Source organism: Scyliorhinus canicula, chromosome 2 (genome assembly GCF_902713615.1).
Source record: "Scyliorhinus canicula chromosome 2, sScyCan1.1, whole genome shotgun sequence".
Classification (NCBI taxonomy): domain Eukaryota; kingdom Metazoa; phylum Chordata; class Chondrichthyes; order Carcharhiniformes; family Scyliorhinidae; genus Scyliorhinus; species Scyliorhinus canicula.
This window is the reverse complement of record NC_052147.1, coordinates 271,491,241-271,510,786: the sequence shown is the minus strand read 5'-3', so window position 1 is coordinate 271,510,786 and position 19,546 is coordinate 271,491,241. Positions and strand designations below refer to the sequence as shown.

The following is a 19,546-nucleotide window of genomic DNA, read 5'->3' as shown; positions in this document are numbered from 1 at the left end:
GAGGGTCATGTACTGCCCCCGGGAACCGTCCCCTGTCAGTGCAAGGAAAAATTGCCAGGGCAGTGCCTGGGGGTAAAAGGGGGGGGGGGGCGGTGGCGATGCAAGGGGGGTGCAATTCTAATTTAACTTTTGCGCATAGGGACGTCCATTAGAAATAGTGCCCCGACCTTTCCAAAAAGATTGTTGGCGTGACGAGCTCGATCAGAATCCGCCCCACTAGTGTGTTGTTGCGGAACCACCCCTTGGGTTTTTTTTTTCTCTTAGCTGCCAGCAATATGGCGGAGAAAGCTGCCATTGGGGCCTGGCGGCTTCAGTGCTGCTTTCCCGACTCACTGCCACAATCTCCCAGTTGCCACATTCTGGTGCCTGTTCGGAGGAACACTGAGAATTCAGAATGTCCAATTCACCGAACAAGCGGGTCTTTTGGGACCTGTGGGAGGAAACGGGAACACCCGGAGGAAACAGGCCCACGGAAGGATTCATCAATGAGGAAAAAGACAATCATTGTCACAGCAACGCTGTGTATTACCCCCCGAGTGGAAAAAGGACATTCGTTTGAGCCCTAATTAACAGCAAAAGCAAGAAATGTTTTGAGAAGTAGCATTGTCGGCTCTGATCAGGATGTCGAAAATGTTCAAATAGAAACGGCTAATTTAGGAAAGTGTCATCCAACAAAGCAATCTGCAATTAATTAGAACACTTAACAAGATGCAAAATGAAACTATCAATTATCTAAAACCGGGTGCTGTATTTGAGTTAAATCTGACAGTTGTTATTCGTGATATTATACACAAAAGCATTAGATATAATTAGGTAATGTTTATTGCCTAGATTGAGAATATTTTTAGTTCAGTTGCGTTCAGATGCATTCATATAAAAGGAAATTAAGATAAATGAGATGGGGTTTGACAAATTGCAAAACGAATGCACGAGCGTTTATTTAAAGTCAGCTTCACCAAACATTAAGGCTAAAAGTACTGATACTACATTGTTCTCTGAGCTCAGGGTGGATGTGGGTCAGATTAATCAGTGCTACAATGCTATAGACCCACAGCGGGATTCTCTGTCAGCGGGATCTTCCACCCCACCGGCAGCACACCCACGTCCGCGTGTTTCCCAACGGCATACGGAGGCCCACTATGGGAAACCCCATTAGTCGGTTATGGGAACAGAGATTCCCGCTGCCGGCAGGGATGGGCCATGCTGGAAAACGGGACTGGTGGGATGGAGAATCCTGCCCCATCAGTCATGCTCTCATAAGTGCAACTGCCCATTAAGAACTCAGGATTGATGAATTCATCCTATCTTTGCAAATTATATCCTATATAACATTCCCTCCTCATCTTTCTTGACCCTGTTGACTACACTATACTCATTCAATTCCTCTCCGCTCTTATCCAACTGAGTAGAACAGTTCTCACCTGGATGCATTTTAATCTATCTGAGCATGCCTAGAGTATCACTTGCAACAGCCTCTCTTACTTCTCCTGCACCATCATCTCTGATCAATCAAAAGAATCTATCTTTGACTCTCTCCAATTTCTGATCTACATTTTTCTTTATTTTTTAAAAATTCATTTACGGGATGAGGACGTCACTGTTTAGACCAACATTCCTTGCCCATCTCTAGTTTACCCTTGAGAATGTGGTAGTGAGTTACTTTCTGGAACCACTGCACTCCTTGAGGACAGCACGGTAGCACAGTGGTTAGCACTGTGGCATCACATGCCAGAGTCTCGGGTTTGATTCCCAGCTTGAGTCACTGTCTGCACATTCTCCCTGTGTCTGTGTGGGTTTCCTCCGGATGCTCCGGTTTCCTCCCACAAGTCCTGAAAGATGTGCTTGTTAGGTGAATTGGACATTCTGAATTCTCCCTCGATGTACCCGAACTCGCGCCGGATTGTGCCGACCAGGCTCTTTTCACAGTAACTTCATTACAGTGTTAATGCAAGCCTACTTGTGACAATAAAGATTATTAGCATTAGGTGTAGGTACAACCACAATGCTGTTCGGGAGGGAGTTCCAGGATTTTGTTCAATTGACAGTGAAGGAACAGCGATATATTACCAAGTCAGGGTGGTGAGTGACTTGGAGGGGAACCTCCAGGTGGTGGGGTTCCCAGGTATCTGCTGCTCTTGTCCTTCGAGATGGTAGTGGTCATGGGTTTGGAAGATGTTGTCTAAGGAACCTTGGTGAGTTACTGCAGTGCATCCTGATGATGGTACACATGGCAGCCATTGCTTGTCGATGGTGAAAGGTTTGAATGTCTGTGGAAGGGGTGCCAATCAAGCGGGCTGCTTTGTCCTGGATGGTGTCGAGCTCCTTGAGTGTTGTTGGAGCTGCACTCATCCAGGCAAGTGGAGATTATTTGTTGAAGGGAAATTAACATAAATGAAATACTGCTGAAGTATTCTGGTTTCGGCCTGATTATGAAAACACATTGTCCTCCGAAAGGTAACAAAGCCAAGGGCAAGAACATACATACTACGTATTTCATCATAAGTACTTTCCAAGGTCTATTTAATATAAACATGCCTGTTTACTTCAGATTATAAAAACATGCTGTCTTCAATCAAATCTCAGAGTGCAGTGCCCTGGCTTTTGCATCTGGAACACTCTCTGTTCGCAAATATATTTGTGTAAATAAATTTCCTTAAATCGAACGTCGAGGAATTTGTCTTTATTATGATTTCCCCGACAGTATTTCATTACACTCCTGACTTGTGTCTTGTAGATGGTGGACTGGCTTTGGTGAGGACAGGAGGTGAGTTACTTGCCGTAGGATTCCGAGCCTTTGACCTGCCCTGATAGCGACAGTATTAATATGGTTAGTCCAGTTCAGTTTCTGATCAATGGTAACCCCCAGGATCTTGATTGTGGGGGATACAGCGATGGCATTTCCATTGAATGTCAAGGGGCAGTGGTTATATCCTCTCTTGTCAGAGATGGGTATTGCCTGGCACTTGTGCGGCACAAATGTAAGTTGTCATTTGTCAGCGCAAGCCTGGATATTGTTCTGGTCTGACTGCATTTCGATATGGACTGTTTCATTATCTGAGGAGTCGCGAATGTTACTGAACATTGGTGCAGTCATCCACAAACATCACCACATCTGATCTTATAATGGAAGAGAGGTCATTGATGAAGCAGCTAAAGATAGTTGGGCCGAGGACACCACCCTGAGGAATTTCTACAGTGAAGTCCTGGAACTGAGATCATAGAATTTACAGAATTTACAATGCAGAAGGAGGACATTCGGCCCATCGAGTCTGCACCGGCTCTTGGAAAGAGCACCCCACCCAAGGTCAACACCACCACCCTACCCCCTAACCCAACCCAACACTAAGGGCAATTTATCATGGCCAATCTACCTAACCTGCACATCTTTGGACTGTGGGAGGAAACCGGAGCACCCGGAGGAAACCCACGTACACACGGGGAGGATGTGCCGACTCCACACAGACAGTGACCCAAGCCGGAATCAAACCTGGGACCCTGGACCTGTGAAGCAATTGTGCTATCCACAATGCTACCGTGCCGATTGACCTCCAACCACCACAACCGTCTTCCTTTGTGCCAGGTATGACTGCAATCAGCGGAGAGTTTTTCCCCTGACTCCCATTAACTCCAGTTTAGCTAGGGCTCCTTGATGCCATATTCAGTCAAATGCTGTCTTCATGTAAAGCGCAGTCAATCTCACCTCACCTCTGGCATTGTGCTCTTTTGTCCATGTTTGAACCAAGGCTGTAATGAGGTCAGGAGCTGAGTGACCCTGGCGGAACCTAAACTGAACGTCCGTGAACAGGTTATTGCTGTGTAAGTGCTGCTTGATGGCACTGTTGATGACTCCTTCCATCACTTTGCTGATGATGGAGAGTAGACTGATAGGGCGGTAATTAGCTGGGTTGGATTTGACTTGTTTCTTCTGTACACCTGGACAATTTTAAACATTTCCGGGTGGATGCCAGTGTTGTAGCTGTACTGGAACAGCTTGGCTAGAGGTGGGTGCGGCAAGTTCCGGAGCATAAGTCTTCAGTACTATTGCCGGGATATTGTCAGGGCCCTTAGCCTTTGCAGTAGCCAGTGCCTTCAGTCATTTCTTGATGTCAAGTGGAGTGTATTGTATCGGCTGAAGACTCACATCTTGTTGGGGATCTCCGGAAGAGACCAAGATGGATCATCCACTCGGCACTTCTGGCTGAAGATTGTTGCAAATGCTTGTCTTGTCTTTTGCACATATGTGCTGGGCTCCTCCATCATTGAGGATGGGGATAAATGTGGCGCCTCCTCCTCCAGTGAGTTGTTTAATAGTACACCACCAGTCACGGCTGGATGTGGCAGGACTACAGAGCTTAGATCTGATGCCTTTGTTATGGAATCGTTTAGCTCTGTCTACTACTTGTTGCTTCTGCTGTTTGGCACACAAGTAGTCCTGTGTTGTAGCTTCACCAGGTTGTCACTTCATTTTTCAGAATGCCTGATTTGCCCCTTGGATGCTCTCCTGCACTTTACATTGAACCAGGGTTGATCACCTGGCTTGGTGGGAATGGTAGAGTGGGGGATATGCCAGGCCATGAGGTTGCAGATTGTGGTTGAATAAATTCTGCTGCTGCTGATGGCCCACAGCACCATGGAACCCAATCTTGAGTTGCTTGATTTGTTCAAAGTCTATTCTATTTAGCTCAGTGATAGTGCCACACAGCACGATTGAGGAAATCCTCAATGTGAGGACGGGACTTTGTCTCCATAAGGACTAAATAGTGGTCACTTCTACTGATACTGTCATGGACAGATGCATCTGCAGATTGGTGAGGATGAGGTTGAGTAGTTTTTCCCTCCTGTTAATAATAATAATAATAATAATTGCTTATTGTCACAAGTAGGCTTCAATGAAGTTACTGTGAAAAGCCCCTAGTCACCACATTCCGGCACCTGTTCGGGGTGGCTGGTACGGGAAGTGAACCTGTTCTGCATTACAAGCCAGCTGTTTAGCCCACTGTGCTAAACCAGCTCCTTGCTGGTTCCCTTACCACTGGTGCAGTCCAGGTCTAGCAGCTATATCCTATAGACCCGGCCAGCTCGGTCTGTGGTGGGACTACCGAGCCACTCTTGGTGAAAGACATTGAAGTCCCCCACCCAAAGTGTAATCTGCGCCCTTGCCACCCTCAGTGTTTCCTCCAAATGGTGTTCAATGTGGAGGAGCACTGATTCATCAGCTGATGGTGGTCGGTATGTGGTAATCAGCAGGACGTTTCCTTGCCCATATTTAACCTGAAGCCATGAGACTTCATGGGGTCCAGAGTCGATGTTCAGGACTCCCAGGGCAACTCCCTCCCAACTGTACACCACTGTGCCACCACCTCTGCTGGGTCTGTCATAGATTATCATAGAATTTCATAGAATTTACAGTGCAGAAGGAGGCCATTCGGCCCATCGAGTCTGCACCGGCTCTTGGAAAGAGCACCCTACCCAAGGTCAACACCTCCACCCTATCCCCATAACCCAGTAACCCCACCCAACACTAAGGGCAATTTTGGACACTAAGGGCAATTTATCATGGCCAATCCACCTAACCTGCACATCTTTGGACTGTGGGAGGAAACCTGAGCACCCGGAGGAAACCCACGCACACACGGGGAGGATGTGCAGACTCCGCACAGACAGTGACCCAAGCCGGAATCGAACCTGGGACCCTGGAGCTGTGAAGCAATTATGCTAACCACAATGCTACCGGTGAGACAGGACATACCCAGGAATGGGGATAGTGGTGTCTGGGACATTGCCAGGTAAGATTCTGTGAGTATAACTCTGCTTAACTAGTCTGTGAGACAGCTCTCCCAACTTCGGTACAAGCCCCCAGATGTTAGTAAGGAGGACTGATCAGGGTCGGCAGGGCTGGGTTTGCCATTGTCGTTTCCAGTGCCTGGTTCAATGCCAGGTGGTCTGCCCGGTTTCATTCCTTTGTTGTGTTTTTTTGTGTGAATAATACTGAGTGGCTTGCTGGACAATTTCAGAGGGAATTTAAGAGTCAAAGACATTGCTGTGTATTGGGAGTCACATGTAGGCCAGACCAGGTAAGGATGGCAGATTTCCTTCCCTAAAAGACATTAATGAACCAGATGGGTTTTTCCAACAATCCACAATGGTTTCCTGGTCACCATTAGACTTTTAATTGCAAATATGTTGTTGAGTTGAAATTGCACCACTTCCTGGGTCTCTAGATTATAAGGCCAGTAAAAATACCACTATGTCACCTCCTCACCACCATGCAATACCAGAGTCATTCTATCTCTATGTATAAGCTGATGACCCACAGATCTACATTCCTGCTTCAAACTCCATTCCCTCGCTATTGATTCCAATCCTCTCCTTGGCTAAGGCAGAGGCTAAACCAGTCTGTTTGCAAACTTTCAACCATATAGTCACACCATAAACTCAGGCTGCAGATTTCAATCTCTGTAATACTGCCTGAATTTGCCCGTTTCAGCTCATTCATGCCTTTGTTACCTTTGAACTTGACTATCCCCAACACATACCTGACAGATTCTACTCTCATATTCTGCCATCTGTAAATCTGAGGTCCTGAAAGCTATTTACTCTCTTGCTGATTAGAAATCTATCTATTTAAGCCTTGAACATAACTAATGACCCATCTTCTACAAATAACTCTGGTAAAAAATTCCACAGATTCACTACCCTCTGAGAGAAGAAATGCCTTCTCATTTCTGTCTCAAATGGGCAACTCTTTACTCTGAGGTTATGCCTTTTGGTCCCCCACTCTCCTATGAGGGGAAAGAGCCTCTCAACATCTGCCCGAATCAATAGCCCTGAGAATTCTATATGTCGCAATAAGGTCACCTCTCATTCTTCGAAACTCCAATTATTACAAGTCCAAACCACTTCACCTCTCATAAGAAAATCTCTCCATACCCAGGATCAATTAAATGAAAATGAAAATCATTTATTGTCACAAGTAGGCTTCAAATGAAGTTACTGTGAAAAGCCCCTAGTCACCAAATTCCGGCGCCTGTTCGGGGAGGCTGGTACAGGAATTGAACTGTGCTGCTGGCCTGCCTTGGTCTGCTTTAAAAGCCAGCGATTTAGCCCTGCGCTAAACCAGCCCCTAAATCTACCTCACAGTCTCCAGACTGCCTCCAATGCCACTACAACTTTGTATTTGCCTTCTTGAAATGCTGCAGTAACTGCGTTGTCGGTACTCCCACAATTCTATTAAGGAGGGCGTTCCAGAATGTTGACACAACGACAGTGAGGAAACAGTGATATATTTCCAAGTCAGGATGGTGAGTGGCTTAGAGGGGAAATTCCAGGTGATGGTGTTTTGACGCATCTGCCTCTCTTGTCCTGCTAGATGGTAGCAGCTGTGGGTTTGGAAGGTGCTTGGTGAGTTGCTGCAGTGCATCTTGCAGATGGCACGGCTGCCATTGCATGCTGATGGTGGCGGAAGTGAATGTTTGTAGATGGGATGTCAATAAAGTGGGCTTTGTATTGGATGGTATTGAGCTTCTTGTGCGTTGTTGAGCTGCGCTTATCCAGGCAAGCGGAGAATATTCCACCACATTCCTGACTTGTGCATTGTGGATCGTGGGCAGGCTTTGGGAGACAGGAGTTGGGTTACTCGGCACAGGATTCCCAGCCTCTGACATGCTCTTGCAGCCACAGTATTGAAATGGCTGGTTTTGGGTCAATGGCAACCCAATGAAATGTTGATAGGGGTGAGTTCTGAATTCTTGAGCATCCCTAATTTCTAATCACACCGTCATTTGTGGGCATGCTTTCAATTATCGGGGTGCTAAACTCTACCCTGCACCAATCTTTTCCCTCCCTCACTTTCTTGCATTAAGATATTCCAACATCTTTGCTCAGTATTTCCTTATGTGGCTAGCTGCGATATTGTGCTTCACAAAGTTCCTGCAAAGTGCCTTGAGATGTTTCGCAATGTTAAAGGTGCTGCACAAATATAATTTATTGATGACGTTAAAATTGTCCAACTCTCTAACCTGTTACTGATCATAACTGCTTTTCATGATATATTTATTTAACTCTGAGGACTTTAGCTTTTCAGTTCAGCCGAATCTCACTTCAATTTGACGAGACTGATTCCGTCAAAACTCAGCCAAGTAACCAGCTTGGCAGAACAGTGGCACAGTTTTAATTTCATTTTAACAGTTGGAGGAACACAAACCTTGGCATTCAATTCCCATTAAAACTGTGTCCTAATCTGCATATTGGAAAGGATCCAATCTTTGAAAGCAACGGTGAATTGCTTACTAAGCTTGACTGCAGCTTTGCTGTCAATTATATTTCCGTTGATGATAACACAATTGTTTTCTCAGAAATTACGGGTGGAATTTTCCCTACTTGAGACTAAGGGCTGGATTCACAGTTCTGGATGCTAAGTGCCGACGGCGGTGTTGGAACTGTGGCGTTTGATGACGGAAAAATCGGCGGCGATCCCTGTGACTGGTGAGGGGCTAACAGCCATCTCGAGTAAAACCCTGGGCTCCCACGGTATAACCGCCTGGAGAATGGCCAGGTCCATAGCCACACATGCGCATGGCGATGACCTGTAGCACTCACACCACAAAACATGGAGTCAGCCATGCGCGGACCCAACCTGCCAAATACTGCCCACCCTCCGGCCACCCATCCCCCCCCCCCCCCCCCCCCCCCCCCGAAGGCCCCCCGGCCAGCAGCATGGCTTCCGGCTAACTGTGGTGACGCTGGGCACAGTCCATAGCCGCCACACCAGGTTCCCAACTGCTGAGACGCAGTGAACCGTGCTATCGGGAATTCGGCAGCAGTGAATCAAGGAGACCCCGGAGAATAGAGGGTCACGCCCACTAATATATGCCAGCGGTACTTAAACGGCACGTGGTGAGCGGTGCATTTATGCCATTCTTGGGGTGCCGGACGATCCCGATTTGGCATCAAACCGATGCCTACCGCGGATTTGGCATCGAAGGCTGCCCTCAGGGGTCTTACATACTACCAGCAGAAAGGACATCACCACTGATTCTCTCATACACACTTCAGAGACTGCCCAATCGCGTTTCGGTCGGTGGTGAATCCCGCCCTAAGTGCCTTGGCGGGTGGAGCTTGGCCCGATTCCAGTTGGGCTTTGGGGCAGGTTGTTGCGCTAGATTGTGTGCTTTTCATTACTTATGAATAAATGGGCATCTCACCAAATCTCATGATGGGGTGGACTGGATTTTGTTCGTCCCGCTATCACCGGTCCACATCAGATGCCATTTCCCTGGCCTTACACTCATCCCTAGAGCATCTCGAAAACAAGGACTCCTACATCAGACTGCTATTTATTGACTACAGCTCCGCCTTCAACACCATAATCCCAGCCAAGCTCATATCAAAGCTCCAAAACTTAGGACTTGGCTCTCCACTCTGCAACTGGATCCTTGACTTTCTGACCAACAGACCACAGTCAGTAAGAATGAACACCAACACCTCCTCCACAATAGTCCTCAACACCGGTGCCCCGCAAGGCTGCGCACTTAGCCCCCTACTCTACTCCCTGTACACACACGACTGCATGGCAAAACTTGGTTCCAACTCCATCTACAAGTTTGCTGACGATACGACCATAGTGGGCCGGATCTCGAACAACGACGAGTCTGAATACAGGAGGGAGATAGAGAACCTAGTGGAGTGGTGCAATGACAACAATCTCTCCCTTAATGCCAGCAAAACTAAAGAGCTGGTCATCGACTTCAGGAAGCATAGTACTGTACACACCCCTGTCAGCATCAACGGAGCTGAGGTAGAGATGGTGAGCAGCTTCAAATTCCTAGGGGTGCACATCACCAAAAATCTATCCTGGTCCACTCATGTCGACGCTATCACCAAGAAAGCACAACAGCGCCTTTACTTCCTCAGGAAACTAAGGAAATTTGGCATGTCCACATTAACCCTTACCAACTTTTACAGATGCACTATAGAGAGCATCCTCTCGGGCTGCATCACAGCCTGGTATGGCAACTGCTCGGCCCAGGACCGCAAGGAACTTCAGAGAGTCGTGAATACCGCCCAGTCCATCACACGAACCTGCCTCCCATCCATTGATTCCATCTACACCTCCCGCTGCCGGGGGAAAGCAGGCAGCATAATCAAGGATCCCTCCCACCCGGCTTACTCACTTTTCCAACTTCTTCCATCGGGCAGGAGATTCAGAAGTCTGAGAACACGGACGAACAGACTCAAAAACAGCTTCTTCCCCACTGTCACCAGACTCCTAAACGACCCTTTTATGGACTGTCCTCATTAATACTACACCCTGTCTGCTTCATCCGATGCCAATGCTTATGTAGTTACATTGTATATATTGTATAGCCCTATTATGTATTCTCATGTACTTTCTTGAATTCTGTTCAATTCCCTTTCTTCCAATGTACTGAATGATCTGTTGAGCTGCTTGCAGAAAAATACTTTTCACTGTACCTCGGTACACGTGACAATAAACAAATCCAATCCAATCCAATCCAATCCTCATGAGGTTGTCGGCTCGACCATCATATTTGAATGGCATCCACACACATTTTTACTCGGCAGGCCAAGATACATTATGGTGTGTGAAGCGACTGGCCCCAAGAAGACCCAAACCATCTGTTCCCATGTTCAGTGACAAGTGCTTTGAGGGACTCCACCAGGCAGCACAGGGCCAGTGGGAGGTCCCCTATCCAAGAGATGGCGGCAGGAAGTCCACAAAGTCACCACGCAGACTTGGGAAGAGGCCACCAGGGAGGTCAGCACTTGTGGACCTCCAAAGAGGATTGCTCTACGGTGCAGGGAGAGAATAAACTCTGCACGGATAAGTCAAACTTCTCCTCACTCTCAACTCACACTTCCATAGGCCATCAGGCATTTGTGGTAGTACAGTCCTCAGGGGTCTCACACACCACCAGCAGAAAGGACATCACCACTGATTCTCTCATACACACTTCAGAATCATCATCCCACATAACATCCTGCCGAAAACGTGTCTTCAGCCTGACTGGGAACCACTCAGCACACAGTGCTATTTAATATTGGTGACCTTCTAGCCAATCATTAATTACCTCTTCTCGAATACAAACACGAGTTGGAAAAAGCACAGGTCCAGCAGCAGCCAGCCCATCAATCCCAGCCCCTTGGGAACCTTGGGAAAGGATCCTCAGGAAACATCTGAGGAAGATCCGTCACTGCATACAGCGGTACCCTCCACCAGCTCAGAGACACACATCTCAATGGGACCTAGTTCTAGAGCAGGCTCGGGGTCACTATCTGCTCACCACAGCACAGCGACAGCTCCACAGTGATAGCCAATGTCTCTGACACTGCTGAAGGCCCAGCCCCTGCTGAATCCAAGTTTGATGACGAGCCACTGGAATCAGCCCTCAAGAGATACATTGGAGCTCCATAGATTCGCAGGGAAACAGCAGTCAGGGTTGTCAGAGATGACAGGAGGAGACCCTTGTCAGGGCAAGACCCTCCAGGCCTCGAGCCTCCAGAGGATATCTGTCAAGGTCATCACAGGCAGCAGTCAGCAGTCAGCCTGCACCTCTGCTGCAGATGCCAGGGATGGACGTAGTGGTAGAGTTAGAAAAATTGAAAAGTAGTGAGAGCGCAATGGTGGCACAGGTGTTGACTCACTGCATGTAGTCTTCACATGTGTAACATGTTTTTCTTTTCTGCCTCCAAGTCTCAGCCAATGAATGGCCCTTCCATATGATGAAATGTTCCAAAGTCATTCATGTGTAACAGACACCGCCACCCCAACCCCTGCCAAGTATCTCCCATCTTCTCATCATGTCGCTCAGGGCTATGATGTCTCAGTCAACCTGAGATCAGTCACCTTTATGTCCACAGAAGAAGCATCAAGTACAAAGCCAATTGCTCTATGAATATGATGATTGGACAATTCATATGAAAGACTAGCGTCAGAGGATCATATAATGTGGCCTCATGATTTTGGAAAGTTTAAAAAAAATTATTCTGCCCGCTTCCGAATCTGAAGTCTGCTTACTGTTGATGGTATAGGTTTTAAAGGTGACTCACAGTGGGGTCATTCCAACCGAGTGCACTTTTCAATGGCCTTCTCCTAATGACTATCCGATTTGGGTGTGATTAATAATAATAATGATAATCACTTATTGTCACATGTAGGCTTCAAAGAAGTTACTGTGAAAAGCCCCTAGTCGCCACGTTCCGATGCCTGTTCGGGGAGGCTGGAACGGGAATTGAACCCGCGCTGCTGGTCTTCTTCTACATTATAAGCCAGCTTTCTTAGCCCACTGTGCTAAACCAGCCCCTAATAGTTTAAATAATCACTGAGAACTGCCCGCTGTGTTAACTTGTGAGCATATTTGCAGCTAGACATTACCCCTATATTAGATCCCACTCACCACCTCCAGAATAAAACAACAGATCTAGTTAGCACTTAGCAACTCTTGAAATGTCTACTGGATGGCCATGACTATGTGATGTTAAAGGCATGCACCTAATAGCCTCATGGTGTCAGCCTATTACATGTGAGGACTCTGGTTCTGGTTTGTACCTGAAGGTCAAGCGAGTGCGACCTGACCAAATCCCCGAGCTAGCTCTCATAAGTGATGTTGACATTATTACCTGATCATGACAGTGCCATTAATGTTCCAAACTTCCTTGTGTATATCTTAACCTGCTGGAATGATAATGTGGAGGCGATAAGACCATGGGAAATCGGAACAGGAGTAGGCCATTCGGTCCTCTAAGCCTGCTCCACCATTCAACAGGCTCATGGCTAATCCAATATTCCTCTGATCCACTTCCTGCCCTTTCTCCGTAATCCACAATTCCCTTATTGATCAAGGATCTATCTATCGCAGCCTTAAATATACACAAGGACTCTGCCCCCACAGCTCTCTGTGGCAAAGAGTTCCAAAGACTCACGACCCTCTGAGAGAAGAAATCCTCCTCATCTCACTCTTAAATAGACATCCCTTTATTCTGAAACTATGCCCTCTTGTCCTACAATCTCCATTCGGGGAAACATCCTCTTTACCACTTCAAGCCTGTAATAGAATGAGAATGAAGATCGGGTACATCTGTTGCGTGGTCTTTTGCACAAGTGAAGTTGCAAAGTAATCTTTAATGCGCTGTCAGGATAGGCTGTGCCCATATCAAACCCAGATGCCAGCGTAATGTTGGGCGTGATCTTGGGAAGCTCCTGACGAAGGCATGGTCATGGGTCAATAATGATGGTGCTGCTGAACCTCTCGCTATGCACACAAAAGTAACCAAACCCGTGCATTGTCAATAATATAATAATCTTTATTATTGTCACAAGTAGGCTCACATTTACACTGCAATGAAGCTACTGTGAAAATCCCTTCGGCGCCACATTCCGGCACCTGTTCGGATACACAGAGGAAGAATTCAGAATGTTCAATTCATCTGACACGCCTGAAGAATGGACACCATCCTCGAGACCTGCAGTTGCCTATCATATCAACCGCAAGACATGGGAGTTAGGTAAGGAATGGAAATTAAAGAGACAATGGCCAGGATTTTACAACCCATTTTGTGAGACATGTCATGATGGGGCCATAAAACCTGGCCAATGACGTTGATCAGCAGAAACATAGAAAGATAGACAATAGAACCAGGGGGAGGCCATTCGGCCCTTCAAGCCTGATCTGCCATTAATTATGATCATGGTTGATCATCAAGTCCAATATCCTGATCCTACCTTCCCCATATCCCTTGATCCCATTAGCCCCATGACCTTTATCCAATTCCTTCTTGAATTACACAAAGTTTTGACCTCAACTACTTTCTGTGGTAGTGAATTCCACAGATTCACCACTCTCTGGGTGAAGAAATTTCTCTTCACCTCAGTCCAAAAATGTATACCCTGATGTACCATCAATTGGACTCGAGACACGATGAAGATCCAAACTGTGTCTTTAATCAGCTAGTTGTTAGCCCGGTGGTCGACTCCAGAGAAAGGCTGACCGCTGGGAACTCTGGGTACTTATACCCCGCCTCGGAGGCGGGGTCTACTTGCCTCTCGACCAATTGGTGAGCAGTTACATGACTAGTCCCAGCCAATCGGACGAGAGGCACATGACTAGCCAGAGCTAATGGGAAACCAATGCTCTGCACCAATGGCAGTGCTCACATTCATACCACCACATACCCCTTATCCTCAAAGTATGACCCGGAGTTCTGGACTCCCCCACCATCGGGAACATTCTTTCTGAATCTTTGACTAAGGGTCATCAGACTCGAAACATTAGCTCTTTTCTCTCTCTACAGATGCTGCCAGACCTGCTGAGATTTTCCAGCATTTTCTCTTTCGTTTCAGATTCCAGGATCCACAGTAATTTGCTTTTATCCAGTATTTTCTTTCTTTCTGAATCTACCCTGTCTAATCCTGTTAGAATTATGCAAATTTCTATGAGATACCCTCACACTCTTACAAACGCCAATGAATATAATCCTGACCGATTTAGTCTCATATGACAATGCTGCCATCCCAGGAATCAGCCTGGTAAACCTTCGCTGCACTCCTTCCATAGCAAGAACATCCTTCCTCAGATAAGGACACCAAGATTGCACTCAAAAGTCCAGATGTGACCTCACTAATGCCCAGTGAGCAATTGCAGTAAAACACCTCTATTCCCATACTCAAATCCTCTCCTATAAAGGCCAACATTCCATTTGCCTTCTTTACTGCCTGCTGTACCTGCGCGCTTACTTTCAGCGACTGATACACGAGGACACCAACGTCTCAATGAGTATCCACCTCTCTCAATTTTCACCCAAATAATAATCTGCCTTCCTATTTTTGCTACTGAAGCGGATAACCTCACATTTATCCACATTATACTACATCTGCTATGCCTTGTGCCCACTCACTCAGCCTGTACAGGAAGATATGACCCTGATGTGTGGTCGTACGCAAGCATTTGTAACTCTTCCCCTCATGAAATGTTGCAAGGCAATGTTATTCAGCATTGTGGAACGAAGGCTGGTAGATAGAACTGAGATGCAGATGAGCCACGATCTAACTGAATGGTGGAAAAGAATAGAGCTGCAGAATGGCCTAAAACCTCGCTCCTCTAGGATTCTCCAAGCTATTACATCAGTTTTCATTGGCATGCATTGATGTCTCGATTACTGCATTCAGACCTCAACAATTAATTTTCAAATAATTGCATGTTGTCATGATAATTTATTTTTGCAACTCTTCCCCACTCTTCATCTTTGCCCTCACCTTTTACTACGCAGTCCCCCTTTCCCAACTTCCTGCTCGACGTTCCACCAATTCATATATCAAGCACATTCTGGAAGGTTTATACACTGCATGGGGACACATTACTGAATGGAGATTCACGCCACAAAATCGTCTGATTGCACTTGACAATATGTCCAACCCATAAGTACATTAAGTATTATCTATCAGTTACAAATTGTCACTGTCTTGCGAAATAATGGAAGATTGCCTGCTAAGTGCACAGTTATCTATATTGAATGAAAACAGTACAATTTTAAATAAAGAAATACCCGGCTATGAGTTTTCAGTGTCAAATCACAAAGAGAAACGGTTCAAATTCTAATCGAGAAGCTGATGTGACCATCAATTCACTAGAGACACGATTGGAAGTAAACTGTGGTTTTAATAGTCTTACAACTGAGCCTGCCTGTTACCAGAAGAACTGAGAGCAGGCTTACGGCTGCAGCACTTTATACTTCTGGTAGTGGGAGGGGCCATAGGCGGAGCAATGGGCGGAGCCAAGGGTGGAGCCCTGTACAAGCTCCTCATCTCCCCCTATGGGCAGAGCCGCGCAACGGCTCACAGACAGAGCCCACAAGGACATAATACAATGCAATGCAATACAGTGTGAATTCCAATACAGTATGAATTCACCACAGAAGCATTATGAGGTGCTCCATGGAACAACAAAAGGGAGAAATGTAAATGAACCGAAAATGGCCACCTGTGAAAAAGGTGCAACAAGCTGCTAAAGACCTACCTCCGAAATAATAGCTGCTCCCAGAGTATATCTGCATCGGTACGGTGGAATGAAAGGTTGAGGCAGCATTATTGTCCAAGATGACGCTAACCCGATTCCTCCTGGCATTCAAATTAATAGAGTGCCACAGCCCGTCATTTAGTTTGACACCTAGAAAAAAAAACAGATGCCCGATTAACAAGGGTCCTTCCATAAGGCAAGATATTCATAGTGAAAAAGATGGATCTTTATTTGTTTAGAAATTTTGACATGGTGGTGAGCTTCAATCAAGCCCCAAAAGTGGGGTTGCGGTCATTTCGAGAATGGAAGTGGGACAGGTGGGTGGAAAGTCAAATCGCTCTGAGGAATCAAGTTGGCAATGTAAATATTTTAATGAGGCAGCCACCACATCTTTAACTCATGTTTGTTAGTTTAATCCTTGATGGCCAGGTTTCCAAAGCCATGGGAAACCCGGCAGGACAAGGGAAGCGAAGGTAACCCATCAGGACAAGGGAAGTGAAGGCAATATTGGAAAGAATGTTAGTGATTTTGCAGGACTGCTTACTGGCCACCAGGAGAAGGAGTGTTTCCTTTAATAAGGACATGGGGAGTCCAAACCGAGTCAAATAAATAAACCTAATTTCATTTGCAAGACAATATATACACAGCCTGGTCGATGCCTTACTGGCCGAGCTTTTACAGCATGGGGAATATGGTCATTTCTACTCCGTAAATCCCGTGTGGGATATTGCACTTCCCTCCCCGCCACACCCACAAAACAATGATGCTCATACTGTGTATCACAAGTCACTCCTGCCACATCAAATCTTTTTCCTCAATACAGACAAGTCCTCCCTTGTCCACACCAGATTGAACCCTTCCGGATTCAGAGGGTAAGGTCCCTTCCCTCAGGCCCATGGATCAGATCCTCCAAATCCATCCCCTGCAATATTTATAGTAGCAATAACAGGCTTTCTATCTACCAAGTCTGCTCCGGTGCAACAGGAAACCAAGTCTGTCAATCAGGCTGCTTCCAGTAGGGAACGTGTCAATGCTTCACAGCACATGTGGAAACCTGGACCAACCCTAAACCCATTTAATTCATGATTTTGAAATAATATTTCCAGAGCAACTATAATGGCCATATGAGCATGTAAAACTTTTCAATTAGAGAAATTATGCCAAGAAACACTCTTGTTTAAAATAATGATGTGGAGATGCCGGCGTTGGACTGGGGTGAGCACTGCTCCGAAAGCTAGTGTTTGAAACAAACATGTTGGACTTTAACCTGGTTTAAAATAATGACATGAGATCTTTTATGTCCACCTGATACGGCAAATGAGTCTATGTTTTAACAGCAAAATAATAACAGCAAAAGGGATTATTATTTAAATAATAAAATATTAAAACATGCTGCTGTGCAGAGGGACCTAGGTGTCCTAATGCATGAGTCGCAAAAAGTTAGTTCAGAGGGGCAACAGGTGATTTGGTTTGATTTATTGTCACATGTACTGAAGTACAATGAAAAGTATTTTTCTGCGGCCGAGGAATGTACACAGTACGTACATAGTAGACACAAGAATAATCAACAGGGCATATTGACAAATGGTACATCGACAAACAGTGATTGGTTACAGTGCGGAACAAGGGTCCAAACAAAGCAAATACATGAGCAAGAGCAGCATAGGGCATCGTGAATAGTGTTCTTACAGGGAACAGATCAGTCCGAGGGGGAGACGTTGAGGAGTCTTGTAGCTGTGGGAACAAACTGTTCCTATGCCTGGATGTGCGAGTCTTCAAACTTCTGTACCTTCTGCCTGATGGAAGGGTCTGCAAGAAGACAATGCCTGGGTGGGAGGGGTCTCTGACAATGCTGTCTGCCTTACTGAGGCAGTGATAGGTGTATACAGAATCAATGTGGGGGTGGCAAGTTTGTCTGATGCGTTGGGCTGAGTTCACCACAGTCTGCAGTTTCTTGCGATTCTGGACCGAGCAGTTGCCATACCAGGCTGTGATGCAGCCAGATAGGCTGCTCTCTATCGCACATCTGTAGAAGTTTGAGAGTCGATGCACACATGCCAAATTTCTTTAGCTTCCGTAGGAAGTAGAGACGTTGTTGGGCTTTCTTGACTGTTGTATCAACGTGAGTGGGCCAGGACATACAGTTGGTGATGGTGACCCCCAGGAACTTAAAGCTATCGACCATCTCCATTTCAGAGCCATTGATGCAGATGGGAGTGTGTGTCGTGCTGCGCTTCCTGAAGTCGATGATCAGTTCCTTTCGAACATTTAGAGAGAGGTTGTTTTCGGTACACCATGCAACCAAGTGATTTATCTTCCTCCTGTAGTCTGATTCGTCGTTGTTTGAGATGCGGCCCACCACAGTCGTATCATCCGCAAATTTATAGATTGATTTGGAGTTAAATCTTGCCACACAGTCATGTATGCATAGGGAGTACAGTAGAGGACTGAGCACACATCCTTGCGGGGCTCTGGTGTTGAGGACTATTGTGGAGAAGGCGCTGTTACCTATCCTGACAGATTGCGGTCTGATGGTGAGGAAGTCAAGGATCCAGCTGCACAGGGAGGGGTCAAGTCCAAGATTGCGGAGTTTCGTTATTAGTCTTGTTGGGATAATGGTATTGAAGGCGGAGCTGTTGTCTATGTACAGCAGTCTTACATGGTGTCCTTGCTGTCGAGGTGCTCGAGTGTTGATTGCAGAGCCAGTGAAATAGCGTCTGCTGTTGACCGGTTGCGGTGATAGGCAAACTGCGTGGATCGAGTCCGTCAGGGAGGCTGGCAGTGATCCATCTCATGACTAGCCGCTCGAAGCGTTTCATGATAATAGACGTTAGGGCCACCGGTCGGTCGTCGTTGTGACAAGCTACCTTGTTCTTCGTTGTTACTGGTATTACGGTGGTCTTCTTGAAGGAGGTGGAGACCTCAGAGAGGAGGAGTGAGGTGTGAAGATATCTGCGAATACACTCGCCAGCTGCTTTGCACAGGCTCTGAGTGCTCGCCCAGGGACTCCGTCGGGACGTTAAGAAAGTGAATGGAGTTTTGTCCTTCATTGCTGGAGGGATGGAGTTTAAGACTAGGGAGGTTATGCTGCAACTGTATAAGGTGCTGGTGTGACCACACCTGGAGTATCATGTTCAGTTTGGTCTCCTTACCTGAGAAAGAACGTACTGGCGCTGGAGGGTGTGCAGGGGAGATTCACTAGGTTAATCCTAGAGTTGAAGGGGTTGGATTATGGGGAGAGGTTGAGTGGACTGAGACTGTACTCACTGTAATTTTGAAGGATGTGGGGGTGGGGGGGGGGGGGGGGGGGGGGGGGGGCGGTGGGGGGGGGATCTTATGGAAACATATAAAATTATGAAGGGAATAGATAAGATAGATGCGGGGAGGGACATAGCCTCAAAATAAGGGGAAGTAGATTTAGGACTGAGTTTAGGAGGAACGTCTTCACACAAAAGGTTGTGAATCTATGGAATTCCGTGCCCAGTGAAGCAGTTGAGGTTCCTTTATTAAATGTT

General features: G+C 46.5%; 1 protein-coding gene across 1 annotated transcript in view; it reads right to left on the bottom strand.

Annotated features, from left to right (window-relative positions):
- Positions 1 to 19,546, bottom strand: part of LOC119962140 (contactin-associated protein-like 5) — a 1,413,266-nt gene that overhangs the window by 672,064 nt on the left and 721,656 nt on the right. The window contains exon 9 of the mRNA XM_038790064.1: positions 16,032 to 16,181. Coding sequence (XP_038645992.1) covers positions 16,032 to 16,181 — 150 coding nt within the window. The remainder of the gene's footprint in view (positions 1 to 16,031; positions 16,182 to 19,546) is intronic.